The sequence below is a fragment of the Taeniopygia guttata genome, chromosome 7 (genome assembly GCF_048771995.1).
Source record: "Taeniopygia guttata chromosome 7, bTaeGut7.mat, whole genome shotgun sequence".
Taxonomy (NCBI): Eukaryota; Metazoa; Chordata; class Aves; order Passeriformes; family Estrildidae; genus Taeniopygia; species Taeniopygia guttata.
In genome coordinates, this window is record NC_133032.1 from 12016835 (window position 1) to 12032411 (window position 15577).

At 41.1% G+C, this 15577-nt stretch overlaps 1 protein-coding gene across 3 annotated transcripts in view; it reads left to right on the forward strand.

Moving 5' to 3' along the window:
• Positions 1-12420, forward strand: part of LOC100221738 (unconventional myosin-X) — an 89751-nt gene extending 77331 nt beyond the window's left edge. For all 3 annotated transcript variants that reach the window (XM_030278342.4, XM_032749380.3, XM_030278344.4), the window contains 9 exons: positions 627-784; positions 1973-2096; positions 3854-4151; positions 5339-5546; positions 6259-6395; positions 6560-6680; positions 8175-8624; positions 9409-9600; positions 10150-12420. In XM_030278342.4, coding sequence (XP_030134202.4) covers positions 627-784; positions 1973-2096; positions 3854-4151; positions 5339-5546; positions 6259-6395; positions 6560-6680; positions 8175-8624; positions 9409-9600; positions 10150-10263 — 1802 coding nt within the window. In that variant the 3' untranslated portion in view covers positions 10264-12420. The remainder of the gene's footprint in view (positions 1-626; positions 785-1972; positions 2097-3853; positions 4152-5338; positions 5547-6258; positions 6396-6559; positions 6681-8174; positions 8625-9408; positions 9601-10149) is intronic.
• Positions 12421-15577: the final 3157 nt, after the last annotated feature.

The window sequence follows — 15577 nt, forward strand, 5'->3', positions numbered from 1 at the left end:
CACACTGTATACTGCTATGAAAACAGCAGGGGTTTTTCATCAGCCACAAACTACAGGCAAAAAAAGAATCAGTGATCACTTAATAACCAAGTCCAACCATTAGCCTAATATTGTCAAGTCCACCACTAAGCCATGTCCCTAAGTGCCACATCTACACATTTTTTAAATGCCTCCAGGGGTGATGATTCAGCCACTTCCCTGGACAGTCTGTTGGCAGTCGTATCCTCTTGTTCTATTGCTTGTTACTTGGGAGAAGGGACAGACCCCCACCTGATTACATCCTCCTTTCAGGTAGTTGTAGATAGTAATAAGTCCCCCTTGAGCCTTATTTTCTCCAAGCTAAACACCCCCAGCTCCCTCAGCCACAAGTCCTCACTGGTCCTCACAGTCCACACAGGACTTGTGCTCCAGACCCTTGCCCGGTTCCATTGCTCTCATTTGACACCCAAGATGATCTGCTCCTTAGCCTTCCCTGGTATCAAGGCTGAACTGATGGACCTGTAGTTCCCCAGAGTCTCCTTCTGGTCCTTCTTGGTGGATGTCACGTTTGCTAACCCCTAATCAACTGCATAATGTGGAAGCCAGTTTCACCTTCCACCTTTGTTTCCGCCTTTGTTTCTGCACAGGCTACTGGAACATCATAGTCCACGGGCGGAAGCACTCCTACAGGCTGTACACAAAGCTGCTGAACGAAGCCATGCGCTGGGCCTCTGCCATTCAGGGGGTCATTGACAGCAAAGTTCCCATAGAAACACCTACACAGCAGCTCATTCGTGACATCAGGGTAGGTGGCATCCTGCAAATTCCCACATGAGCTGGGAGCAGCCAGACCACCACTGGCCTAAGCCAGTCATTGCTGAGAATGTGGTAAAAAAACGGGGTTACTGTCTTAAGGGGAAAATGAAAAAGGATAAAAAATAAACTCACACTACTGTGCAACAAAAAAACCCCAAATATTACATGATTTTTATCTTGCTAGCTGATCTGCATAAGTCTAGACTACAACTATGTGCAGTTGAAAATTGCATGCAGGATTACACTATCAAGTATTTAAAAATCTCTGCTCCATCCTTTCTGCTCCTAAGCATCCTCCAGACACAAATACAAAAATTTCCATTCCTACCAGCAATCTGACTTTGATGTACCCTGAAGTTCTCTTCATACCTTAGGCTTGTATGGTTAAATATTAGAGTAAAGGGTGGAAAGATAATATCCTTCAAAATAGAGGAAATTTTACTACAGGAGTAATTTTTGAGAATAAACTTGCCAGAAACTTAGGCAAATAGACCTAAATCATTTAAGAGGACACACCAAACCAAATTTCAGAAAATTTGTGTTTGTGATGAGCTCTAAACTAGATGCAATTAGATAGTTTGTATTTAGGAAGAAAGAGCTGGGAGTGATTGTAGAAAACCATGGAAAACTTCAGCTAATGGTTCAAGGACGAATGTATCATAATGTATTGTTAGGAAGAAGTCTAGGACAAAATGTAGAAGAATGTGATCCGGTATGTATGGTAGTGACAAGCTCAGATTTTGAACACGGTGGAGCATTTTGGTTGTTCATTCTGTAAACACATATAGCACAACCAGACAAGTTGAGAGCAGGCTCATTATTACACACTGAAAATGGTTGATCTGTGATCAGAAAGTCCATTAACCATGTCCTGTTGAAAGCTTGAAGGACATAGGGGAGAGGGATCATGCCACATATCTTATGCAAGCCACGCTTGAAGGCAAGATTCTGTGCTTAGTGACCTGTGGGATGATGTAGCATGGCTATTCTTATGTTTAATTTTCAGAAATAACGTACAGGGTAATTTTTAGATACAGATTATGCTTTGATCACTTAGTCCGCCGTGGCACCTCCAGAAATTTAGAAAGGGTGGCTGAGCTTGAACCTAAATGTGTGAGGACATCCTGGAAAGGACTGTGTCTTTTTGAGGATAATGATTTTTTGCTTTCTTTTCCAGGAGAACAGCACAAACCTTGAAGTAGTGGAACAGACGTATAGGAGGAACCCAATCTTGCGATACACCCAGCACCCCTTGCATTCCCCACTGCTCCCATTACCGTACGGAGATGTCAGTGTCAACTGTAAGTATTTTACCCAAGTGGCAGAATCCACTCTCATTTTGAGGGTCACTGAGGAGCCTGAGCACCACAAAATGGGCCTGTAAGATCCCTCTGTGCAGGTGAAGTCTGTTTGGGACAGTGTGGCCCACAGGGTTCAGGGAGGGAGCAGTCCCTTTCTCTTCCTTTCTTCTCTGGACTGTGTTCCATTTTCACTGCCTCTTATGGGAACATTAAATCTTAGAGGAAAAGGGGGGAGATAGTTTCATCATCCATGCAGGGGACATGCAGCCTGTCATCCTTTAGTCACAACTGGGTTGCAAGTGACTCCAGTGGAAGTACTACAACAGGATTACATCATGCAGCTGGCAGTGGGGTACTATTTCTACAGAAGCTGCTGTAAAACCAGACTAAATGAACCCTTTTTTTCAAAAGTGTCAGAAACATGAAACAGCTAGAGTAATGGACCACCAGAAACCAAAGTGATTTGTTGATGATTACAGACTGTTTGACATACTAAAACTGAAAGCTGTTGAAGAAGTATAGAAGAATGTCTCATGTGGAGTGACTGAGCCACAGAATCTTTTAAGAAATTAATTTCAGTCAAAGTAATGTATATGGGAAAAACAGTCTGCCACACAGGTAGTGATCTAGCTGTGCTTAGGAAAGTGAAAATCAATTTACATAGCTTTATGAAAATGTCAGCTCTAGTGAGTACAGAAACAAAACAGCTAATGTAAGGTTTTGAAAGCTTAGAAAAGGAAAAATAAAGTCTTTGTGCAGCTGTATATGAATTGTGCACCTGCATCTTGAGTACAGGATACAGTTTTGCCCTCTGCATCTCATCAAAGACATGGGACATGTAAAAACCTACCCTAAGATGATCAGATGTACAGAAGAACTTGCCTACAATTAAGTGACTAAATAGAGAGCAGGATTCTTCAGCCTCAAAATTAAATTTTTAGGGCCAGAACACTGTAATGGAGAAAGTGAAAGGAATTAGGTCTGTCACAATACAAGGATCCAATTACATGGCAGATTAAAAGCACAGAAAAAATGAATTCTGAAATAACAGGAAAAATACAGAACAAACACACCGTGGAACTTACTTTTTAGAGCTGTGTCTTTGTATTGTACAGTTAATACATGGCCACTGGGGAAGCAGTGACTGTACAGGAGATTCAGAAGGACCTAAAGCCCCAGAGATGTGAAAAAGAGAATGCAGGATTGCATCTGAATGGTATCACATGTGTCTGAGCAGTTCAAAAAGCAGACATTTAGGTGGTCAAAAAACTCAAGTTTTGGTCTAGGCATTTTAAATCTAAACAATAGGTATAAGATGCATTTGTGGTAGAGCAATTTGCTTAAGTTCTGTGTTGGCCCAGGGGTCAAAGCTAATACAGGCACAACACAGAAATTTGAAATTACACAAGCCGGGCCACATTCCATTACTTTGGTTGCAGACACTGAAGCCGAGCTAGATTTCAGTGTTCATTTCCCTTAAAAATATTACTCTGCTTTTCTGTGCAGTGTATCAAAAAATGAATTGTGAATGGTGACAAATGCAGGATTACACTATCCTGCTGGCAAATAGAAATTAAAGCTGCATTTGAACAGGAAGCATTAATGAACTTTAAGTGTAAATTGAAGTTCAGGATATGCGCTGATGCTCAGGTTGCCATTCTTCCATGACAGAGGTGTTCAGTTGACCGTAGTACTGCTGGGCCAGTAGAAAATGAGGGAGATGCTCACCTCTTGTCATCTTTGTGATTGTTCCCCAGTGCAACAAGAGAAGGGTTACAGCAGCTTGCAGGATGAAGCAGTGAAGATCTTTAACTCCCTTCAGGAAATCGAGACAGTGTCTGACCCCATACCCATTATCCAAGGCATCCTGCAGACCTGCCATGATTTAAAACCCCTCCGTGATGAAGTGTACTGTCAGCTCATCAAGCAAACCAACCACATGCCACATCCCAACAGTGCTGGGAACCTGCACCACTGGCAGCTGATGACCTGTATGAGCTGCACTTTCCTGCCCAGCAGAGGGATCCTGCGCTACCTCAAGTTCCACCTCCGAAGGTAAGTGTCTCTTCGGTCTGCAGCTTGTTTCCTTTTGCTCTGCTGATCTTCCACTGCCTGTTGTAGTTATCTGTCTCCCCCTAATCTGTGCAGACATCTTCCTGTGGTGTGTTGGCCTCCTACCTTTGCCCAGTTCTTACCACCAGCTTTTCTATGTATTCAGACTCCCCACTTTTGCCACCCATCTGTTGTGTACGTTACCCAAACAGAATACCATGAGACTGTGTTGCAGTGGATTTACAGCTGATGACCTGCTGCTTACTAATGTACATATAAAAAATACCAACCTGCAGGAAAGGTGAGGTCTGTACTTTCATGCTCATGGAAATCTGTCCTACCTTGCAGCTGGCACAGGCAAATAGCATACTATGAAGTAGGAGAGATACTGTAAATCCAATTTATAATTTTTTCAAGATTTGTTTAACTAAGCATATAATGCTTGCAGTTAGTATTTTTAATCTGTTTTAACCTCCCATTTTCATGAGCTAAATAATTTACAATTCTTCCCAAGTAATCTTCAGCATCTAATGCAGCTTTACAAGGCAGTCTGCACTTGTAGATCAGCAGGGCCTGATCTGCAGCTGTGAAACCTTGCTCCGTTCATAGTGATGGTCAGTACATCAAATAGATACCTCTGTGGCCTGGGTCTAAGAGATGCAGATACTCCATGGAGCCATTTCATTGTTTTATCACTAGAATTGCAAATAGTGTTACACTTAGACCTCTGATCTTGAATGGAAGAGAACAGTGTACAGGCATCTGCTTTCTATCTTAATTCTCAAATGTACTGTAGAAGTGGCTCAAACACAGCCAGTACATTAAAAAAAAAAACAAAAAACAACAAAACATTAAGAATAAATAAAAAAAAGTTTACATTTAATTTCACAGTTTTTATTCACAATTTTGTAAATTGAGATTATCAATTCTGCTGTCTTCATCTGTGACTAAATTCCTGAAACTTTGAACTTCTTATTTCCTACATTGCTGAGAAATGCCACTGAAGTGACTTTCAAATGACTAGTAAAAGCAGATTGTATGGTTTAGGAAATAAGCTTAATTTTTGTGTGGTTGCATTTGACATCAGCATCTCTACCAAACTCTTTACTTGCAATAGTCTCATATTTTTTAGGGTAATGTGTTGTTCACTGTGTAATGGGGTGTTTTTTTTTGCTTCTCTTTACAATTAGGGTAAAAGATCTCTTTCCAGACTCAGAAATAGATAGGTATGCACAGTTCATAAGTGATTCCCTGAAGAGAACAAAGACGAGGGAGTTTGTGCCCTCCCAGGAGGAAATACAGGCTCTTCTTACCCGTGAGGAAATGACCACGACAGTGTATTGCCATGGTGGTGGCTCCTGCAAAATAACCATCAACTCCCACACCAGCGCTGGGGAGGTAATGCATTAGTAGGATTATCCAGATGGGAGCACATCTGTGTCTGGAGAGTGGGTCTGTTGAAGGCACACCCTCTTCCCCTTAATTTCCAATTTTTTTTTTTTTTATAATAACAATTATTTTGCTATATCTTTGGGCAGAGTTCAGTTTATTCTACAAGGCCAGTGCTCAGGTTGTAGAGTATCACTTGAAAATTGTGTTGCAAAATCGAAACACTTCTGGTGTTCTGCCCTTTGTCTGAAACTTGCTAAACACAGTTTTCTGGACAAGGAGAAATTCCAGTTCATAATGGAATCCTTCTGAGAGGGTTATTCTACCAGTAACTTAATCATTAGCAGGTCAGAAGCAGGATTCCAGATTGCAGTAGTCATGTCTGTGAAAACATTAGTGCTAAACAGAGCAGAAAGTGGAATTATTACTAGAGGAACTGAGAATGTCATTATGACATCTGAATCCATTACATGCCTATATCTTGTGCAGAATTGTAATTCCCCCATCCTCAAAAGGTTAGCGAAGACTGAAAAGATTCAGAGAAGAAAAGCAAGGATGATCAAATATAAGTCATGACTTAATTGCAGGGAATGGTCTTTTAGGGTTAGAATTCTTTAATCTGAAAACAAGGTAATTAAGGGAGAAATGTGATGGAGAGGTACTGATACTTCATTGTGAAAGGGGGACTGATGCCTACTGTGGTGTGTGTCTGATTTTGCAGGTGGTTGAAAAGCTGATCCGAGGGTTGGCAATGGAGGACAGCCGGAATATGTTTGCACTCTTTGAACATAATCAGCAGGTTGACCGTGCTGTGGAGAGTCGGGTGATTGTGGCTGATATCTTGGCCAAGTTTGAGAGGTAAAAGAATGTTTAATGAAACCTTTAATCCCCAGTTGGATGTAACGCTGGATTTCAGAATCCAGGGTTACCTTCAGATTGTGATTTGCACTGTGGACATTCCAGTACCATGGTACTTCTCCTTACTGTTTTTTCCCCTTCTCATTCTCTTGTATATTTTACAGACTTGCTGGCTCTGAAGAAGAGGAGGAAGGGCAGTGGCAACTGTATTTTAAGCTTTATTGCTTCTTGGATATTGAGAATGTTCCCAAAGATGGTGTGGAATTTGCCTTCATGTTTGAGCAGGTAAGCTAACTCTGGGAGAATGATTTGGTTTCCAGGGTGGCAAAAGCCCACAAGAGGATACAGAAAACTGGTTTACCTTTCATTACAAATGGGAATTCTGGTTGTAGCAGAAGAATTTGGTGTGTTGCATTTTTGCCTGGAATCTACTAAGCAGATAGACTGTGAAATTTTCTAGGGAAGATGATTATTAGAACAAAAGCAAGAAAAATTGGCAAAGGCTTAGAAAAAATGAAACACTAATGATGAATTTTTTTTAAAAACTTGGCCTTTAATTTTAGAAGGCAGAGAAATTTGAGTAATGATTTAAGAAAATTACTAAAAGTAGCTATTTGCAGAACATAAATGTAAAGAAAACTGGAAAATCTATCTATCTGCAAATCAACTTGCAAGAGCAGCACATCCTTGGGATGTTACCAGAACTATGAAACATCTTTTGGGCAATTCCTTTTGATTAACAAAGAGGCACTAGAAGAGTACTGCAGACAAAGGAAAAGAGAATGTAGTTGACAATATTTATCTGCTGACTAGTCTGTTATTTTTTTAAGTCGCTGTACTCCATAACACAGTGATGCTGGAAAGATCAGAGATCGCACTGGTATGAAAGAGCCTTGCAGCTGGGATCTAAAAAACTAAATCAACTGGAGCACCAGCTGTGTGCTTTATCCCATCTATATTACTTCAGTGAACACTGACCTTGCCTCAGAAAATCATAGCTGCAGAAAATTACTTAATCTGTGTTAATGGCAGTCAGTCATAAAGACTGAAATTCACTGATAGTCAAATGCATGGCATGTACATCACTCAGATGAGGGTTCCTTTCTTGAAATGAACATCAAGCATTGTTAGCTAGAGAATGTCTAGAAAACAGTCAGGAGCACGTGGTGCTCTGTGGAACCTCTTGACAAGTCCACACAACTTTAACTGGTAAAGAGAAGTAACAGTAGGAGAGTACGTGTTACCCAGACATTAGATGGATGTGCAAAAAGCCCCATTATTAGATTTCACAGAAAAACGAGCAAAGGAAAGCAAGAAGATTGGTGGAGACATCAGGTGAAGGAGGAGGAGGTGGGAGATGCTTTTGTGTAATGAAACTGAGGTTGAGAATCTTGAATTTATGATATATTACTCTGGTGTTGAATATAATCTTCACACAGGAGCTATAGCTGATACAGCACAAAACCAAATTGCATCAGTTCTGGTCTTTCCCATCTGTTCCAGACCTAAAAGGTCCTCATTGTAGGACTTTCTGTACAGGATAGGAGCCCCTCAAAGATCTCTGTCCTGTTCAGGCTTGCAGAAAAGAATGTTCCGCCCCCCCCCCGACATCAACCGCTTGCAGACTTTGACATATTTATTACAATGTCTGCTCTGACCTCCTGAATGATATCTATCCTACTGGGATCAGCAGATGTGACAGGAATCTTTACCTGGACCCAGATGTGAATAAAGTGTGCTTTTGCTTTCTAACTAGTTTGGGGGACTCTTTGTTTGTAGGCTCACGAAAGCCTCATAGCTGGTCATTTTCCTGGGCCGGAGGACACTCTGCAGCGTCTGGCAGCTCTGCGGCTGCAGTATCTTCATGGAGATTATTCCAAAATAAGCTGGACCCTTGACAGAATCTACCCAGTTAACAGGCTGAAGTCCAAAATACTGCACTCAACAAAGAGCAGCAGCAGTACCAGTCACACTCTGGAGAGGAGACGGACCAGCTTCCTTGAAGGGACATTGAAGCGCAGCTTCAAGACAGGCTCTGTAAAGAAGCAGAAGGTAGAAGAGGAGCAGATGATGGAGATGTGGGTAAAAGAAGAACTTTCAGCTGCTCGGGCAAGCATAGCTCAAAAGTGGACCAAGCTGCAGGGGCTCTCTCAGCATCAGGCCATGGTGAAATACATGTCCATTGTAAAGGAGTGGCCAGGTTATGGGTCAACCCTCTTTGATGTTGAGGTGAGTGATTAATAAACTCCTAAACCACAGCTGAAGAGAGGTATCAGTCTGGAGAACAGATAAAGCTGTATGTAACAGATGGGAATTTTGGGAACTGGATACATTTTGCCTTAGTAATGTCAGGGAAAGCCTGTTGTATCACAATATCTAAGAGTTATGGCACAGAGAGCACAGAGCAAGCAAGGCAGGGCATCCTGGTAAGTGAAGGGAGACAAGGGATTCCCACTTTGTGTGGGATAATTGTGTAGAATAATGGTGGAATGGGAGAGCAGAGAGGGGTTTAAGAAAGTGGTGGCTAGTGAAAGTCAAAGTAAAACAAAGCTCTGCTATTCTTGCCAGCAAAAAGTGCAATCCTGGTCTGCAGCAGTACAACAGAAACTGCAGACTGAGGCATGTACAGCACTGCTCAGCCTGCCACAGTAGGAGGCCACAGTTCACTTCTGTCAGTTTTGCTGCTGCTGAGGTGGATCACCATGGGAAGTTGCTTGCACTCACTGCATTACGTAAAACAAGAAGTGGAATATTGACTGCTGCATCACTTTAAAATCTGATGAGAACTGTTCCCTATTACAATTGTTTATTACTCAACCAGTATTTGACTCACAGCTGTATCACTTCTGAATCTTTGCAGAAGTGCCTCCAGCATATTTTCTGCAAGTACCCTGGTTTGTGTATTAAATTGAAATGTCCTGTAACAGCTAGAAACAGAGGGCTTTTTCTTGAAGGGAAAATTATTTGATCCTCCACTGCATTTATGCAAAAGGTCGTGTTTCTCTTTCTGCAGTGCAAGGAGGGTGGATTCCCCAATGATCTCTGGCTTGGTGTCAGCACAGAGAATGTGTCTGTCTACAAACGAGGGGATCCTAAACCACTAGAAACTTTCCAGTATGAGCACATTGTTTTCTTTGGAGCACCACAGCCCAACACCTTCAAAATCACAGTGGATGAGAGAGAAATGTTCTTTGAAACCTCCCAGGTACGTGAAAGCACACAGCCACTTCAGTTAAGCTTCAAGGAATAGAGAGGATTCTGTGCAAGAGCTCTTGACTAATGGACTACATAGCCAGAGGAAAAGATAAAGGGAGCTTAAGCCTAAAGAGCATGGTACCTCTTCTTGAATACAGGGATGAACAAAAAAAATAGGCTTGTTAGAAAGTGAAGGAGGTTGATTGGTGCTCCAGTGCATCAAGAGTTTCCAATTCTAGGTCCTCTTCACTTTGCCTGTTCTTCGTCATTCCTTTCCAGTAGATGAATGGGGAGTTTCACAAACCTGAAAAACCCTGATTTAGTAGAATGGAAGTTGCTTTTCTTTGAGCTAAAAATATTTTAAAGTATTGCTACAGCAGTGCACAAACTTGTCAAGCCTTCTCTTCTTACTGTCATGTTCACATTTAGTATTAACATGCAAAATTGATTGTGTCATGACTTCAGAGAAGGGGTGTCTCTTTCAGCAAAATGTCCTGTATGCCTCAGTGCACTGAGGTTTTCAAAGTGCTTATGCTGTGTTGCTGTTTTCTCTCCCCAGGTGGGCGAGATAATAAAGATCATGAAAGCATACATCAACATGATCGTGAAGAAACGCTGCAGTGTCAAATCAGCCACCAGTGTGGACAGTCATGCAAGCATCTGGACTAGGTGATACGGATGAACTGGCACTAGTTTAGTCATGGGTATTTGTAACTTGCCAGCACAAGTGTAGCAAAGATGATTTTTAAGAATTCAACTGACTACTGTATTTAAAACCTGAAGTGACATCTACAGTACCATTAGGATTTGCACCTCTGCCCAAAGACATTAAACAGTTACAACTGTTGTGAAATTACTAATGACCTAAAACTTGTTCTCCCCTTGCTTGTTTGATGAACAATGTACCTTAAAGAAGCAAAGTCCGAAGCATCCTCGTCCTCCGTGTTCTCTCTGCTGCTTTCGCTACCACCTGTCACACTGGCAGAAAAATTTACAAGGATCATTTCTGCAGGACAGGAGACAGACTTAAGCTTCCTTAAGAATTTTGAACATGCAGACATTTGGGATCATGTGATCACAGCATGGTCTGCTGAAAGAATATTTATTTATTTTGCAAACAAATCTGGAATATAAATCACTGTGGGTTTGTTTTTGTTTTTTGTTTTTTTTTTCAGGATATACTAATGATCTGGTCTTAAAAAGAAAAAGCTGTTGTATAATTGAAACCAAATAGTCCAACAGAGAGGTCAAACCATACTTGAGAGAGCATTAAACAAAGAAACAAATAAAAACACCCAAGGTGGTTGTTTACTTCCAGTAAAAGTTCACAGGTACACTACTGTAGAAAGTGGCACTTTCAGTTAAACTACTAAATACTTCAGTCTAGGAGAAAACCCCTGGGACTAGCACCACTGAAGGTCCTACGATCACACTGCAGGCAGCACCTCTTCTTTAAAAAATAATGACTGCAGTTCTCCTGAACAGCCTAGGAGGGGAGATGGTTTTAGTAGCATTTCCAGAAGAGCTGCTCTTCGCAAACTCCAGGTATTAGATGGAGGTTGGAGATTTATGGTGAGCAGCTTGCTTGTATTGAGATTCTTCTTTTCTTTAGGGGGCATTTTAGGGTGACTGGGGTCCCTGAACTTAATTTTAAGTGAACTGTTTCCTACTGAGTGAATAGGTGCCTAGATAAATAGTTACAGGCAAGATTTTTACTTTCTCTTAGCTGCAGTAAGCAAATGCCAAATCCTTCATCCACCCCAACTTTTAACAAGAACTGCTCACATCACTGAATCTCCAGATCTCCATCCAGTCTCCTCTAGGTCCTTAGTCTTTGGCAGAACTTGAAAACAATTCTATTTTGCCAAAACAACTGCTTCTTGGAAGTTTTTACAGCTACCTGCAATTTGAAGAAGCAGATTTTTTTTTTTTCTTCTCCATGAAAGAAGTCGTCATCTTCTGTCTCTTGACTTCAGAAAATTGATTTGTTTAAAACAATGTTCAGTATCAATCCTATCGTAAATTAGTTGCATTAACAAACGAGACCTGGTGGTGTTGACCCTTGTCTAGTCTTGGGATCCCAGAATGCAAAGGCCCATGAAACTGCAGAGTTGTATGTAATGTGGGCCTTCTTCCACATTTAAAATTGGTTGTCTCCATTTCTGACGTAGCAGCAGCTAAGGCCTGTTAGCTATGAAACAGAAATTGCATAGAAAAGTAGGAGTCAGTATGCAACATCAAATTGTTCCAATATTACTAATACTGTGTTGCATAGCACTAGTTTTGAGGGTGACAGTACAAGAAGAAATACTGTACATAACCCCTGCTCCTCTCTCACTTTCACTGCACTGCAGTGTGTGTAAACCCACTGTGCACTTGCTACATGATCAGCCAAAGAGGGTGGCCCCTGCTGTGCATCATCCCTTCAACTGGAGTTTTGCCTTAAATAGCATCACTGATGGAGCCTGCAAACAGCTTGTTTGCATTGTTTAATTCCTTGTTTTCACAAGGAATTAAAAGATAACCAGGTCACAGATGGGAGAGAACAGGAATGCAGAGGCCACCAGAGAAGCAAGACCTCGTGTACACTGCATACACTGGCTCGATCTCTAATGTATCAGACTAGGCTTGATTATTCATGTCCTAACTCTGCACTAGCTCTGTGTTCTGGCTCTTGGGTTGCTGCAGGCAGCTTGAACCCACTTGAAACATAACCCCCACTACTATTTGTTGTACTTTTGCTCATTTCTATTATAGAATTCCTTCTTCTGTCTTTTTTAATTTGTAACTGGCTTTACAAGATGAAAGTTTAATAAATTATTGGATTGCACAGGCTGTATTCACTTACAGGCATTGTGTGCCGATGTTAAGGGGTTTACTCAGAGCTTAACACTCGGAATGCATACATCAAAAGCAGGCATCATCAGCATGAGGATACAACAGCCCTTCCTCCCAGCAGCAAGTTTTGGGGTCAGTGGAAACAGTTTGCTCCTACAGTGGGGAAGGTTTGTTTCCAGCCTCTGCTTTTCTCTCTGGGGCTGTCACACCTTTGCTCAGTGGGAGATGTCCTGCTGGTTCGGAGACAGCGGGGCCAGGAATTAATACTCTCCCAAGGCCCAAAGTCATGTGTCTGCTCTCAGCTTTCTTGCTTGCACAGGAGTGGGACAGACCCACCCTGCCAAGGTTGTGGTGTCCTGCTGCTACAGGACGTTCCAGCTGTCCACAGTGGCTGTTGCAGCCCTTTCCCTGCAGTGCTGTGGGGCTGTTGGCAGTGTTTCAGCCTTGTGGCTGCTGCTCGTAGAGGAGGTGGTGCTTTCTGGTCCCCTTTCCTGGCAGCTTGTGGTGGTGTAAGGCTGCCTGCATGGATCTTGGGTCTGCTGTGGCATGTTCTCCGTCTGGTGGCTTAATGGTCAGTGCTGCAAAGCAGGTATGGGAGAGGAGAGGTACAAAGAACAATGGTGTCCATAGGAGAAAACAAAAGACGGAATTTCAGAAACCCACTCTTTCCTCAAAGCAGTTCACAATGCAAGCCGTGGGCAAATGTGACTTCCTATTATCCACACCCATTTATAATTCACACTCTCATTTAACACAAGATGCTCTTCAAACACCCAGATTATGCTTATGAAAAAAAGACATTTCAGTGAAAGTTCAGTTGCTAATGGTGATGACATTCAATCACACATATTTGAAAACCATCTTAACTGACTGCTTTGTAAGTTTAATTTGAATATGCATATATGGCCTGTTAGCTTTAACAAAGTGTAAGCACCATGGTTTTGTACAATTATTTGCTCTGAAAAGTCTCCTAAAAGGGAACATGATACATGTCATTTGGAAAGAGAAGTTTTAGAGGAAGCAGAAGCAGTACTCTTACTATCTGTATGAGTGTCCTAAGACACAGCATGCAGAAAAAGATCTCTGTTCTCATTTGTTCTAGCAGAAAATGCATAAGAGGCCAGCATAATTCAGGAAGCACATTTTGAAATAATTTTGTAGTGCCAGAATCCACTTTTTTAAAAGTCACTTTGGAGTAAATTACTCTATTTATGATGAAAAATAGTAAAACAAAGAACTGTTGTACTGTTTGTAATTATAGTCCCTTCTGCATTGGTGAAGAGAAATTCATAAGGACTTACTGTTTGTCTTGCAGTACTGTGTCATCACCATAAAATCCTCATCTGGTAACCTCCCCTACCTCCACAAATCTGTAAAAAATCTTAGTTACTGACTGATATTATGATAGAGTGTGCAGGAAATTTTCAGCATGCAAATACCATTGCTGTGGTCTAACCATAAAGAATATAGCCAAGATAACAGTATTTTATAAGGGCATTTATACTAATCACCGTTTGCAAGTTAATTTGCTATTAACAGAACATTCCCTCTAATACTTTGTCAACTGTCAACATAGAACTCCAGAACTAAATGGGAAAAGTCCATTAGAGTGACAACTGAATTTTACTTTTCAGTAAAGTATCTGTTTTTCCTAAGCTCATTTCTTTAATATTGCTCACAGGTGTCGCTTTAAAACTGTGCAGTGTATGTTCAATTCAGTCAATAAGAACTTTATGTACTTCCTGACAATGGAATGAATTTGACTAACTTTTAGAAACCTGGGTGTTATATATCCCACTGTGCTCCATACACACAGCCACAGCAGATGCATGAAGGGCCCAAACAGTGGTTCCAACTTGTAGCAGCAAAAATTGTAATGTTTGGTCTTCATTTATTTGCAGCCACACCAAAACCAAAAAATTACTAGCAGGCCATGAAATGTACTTACTCCTTTCAAAAATGTTTAAATGTATAACATATGTCCAAAGCAACAAGCAGATGGTGCATTTGGTTTAAGGGAAAATGCTGAGAAGTACAACGAAAGTATCAAGCCCAAAGGGTGCTCATGCATAAAGACTTGTTGATTTCTATGTCTATTAAGTTAGTGATGCAGAAACAGTTTTAAAATAAAAATGGCGGCTGGTGTAGAGGCAGATGTGGATTAACCTTTCCATGAACCAGAGTCTCCAAGGCCTGGGCAAAATCAGGAAGAGGAACTGAAGTTGTACACTTTTTGCCTAAAGCTACCACAGCTGGCAGATACTCTGTGCTCTGGGATGAAGGAGTTTTAGGATGCCTTCCCAACTCCATTGCTCTGGGACCTGGGAAAGCATTTCTCTGCTGCCTTTTCTCTGTGCATCATCTTCAGTTTTAAGATTAATGTTTGTGAAGCAGATGACCTCATTAGTCATTTTGCACAATAGGATGTTTCTCCCAGCAAGCTAAAAATAACTCTGCCCTTTGACCAGCAGTCAGAGATTTTGGGAGTCTGGAATTCAGAGCTTAGACATCACTTAAAATGAATACAACTTATGCTTTAATTGGAAGTGTTACTTGGCTGGAAGTAGTTTAACTTTGCCTATATTTTAAGAGGCATTATGGAGGGAGCCTTTATACACTGCCTTGATCTGGGCCTTGAGGTGCTAATGAACTACACCCTGATTAGAACAAAAAGGCACAGGGGAATGTGTAAGCCTGAAGCAGCTTGATAAAAGCTAGGTATAACTAAGTGTTCACCTGCAAAAAGAGCTACTTACATTATTTTTAAATACATAAATGATTATGTATTATCTCTAAAGTTTTCTTACTGTAGTAACACACACTGGCTTTAATTTTGATCACAGCCCCTACACTGTGCTTTTTTACCCAGTGATTAATGACCCATACCTTAGCTCTGATAACTGCTTCCATGGGAATAAAACCAGTGTAAGCAGTACAGTGTTTTATTTAACTTTATTCTTTCAATAACAATACTGCCAAATAATCTTCCTGTGTATTTCAAACGAAGTAGATTATTCACCTGCACTAAGGCCAAAAAGTAATTGCCAGTGATTAGACAACTTGGGTGTGATGAAACAAACATGAGAAATGGGGCCTGAAAAAATTATTTATATCATTTTTAAGAATAAAATATACAATTTTTAATAAAA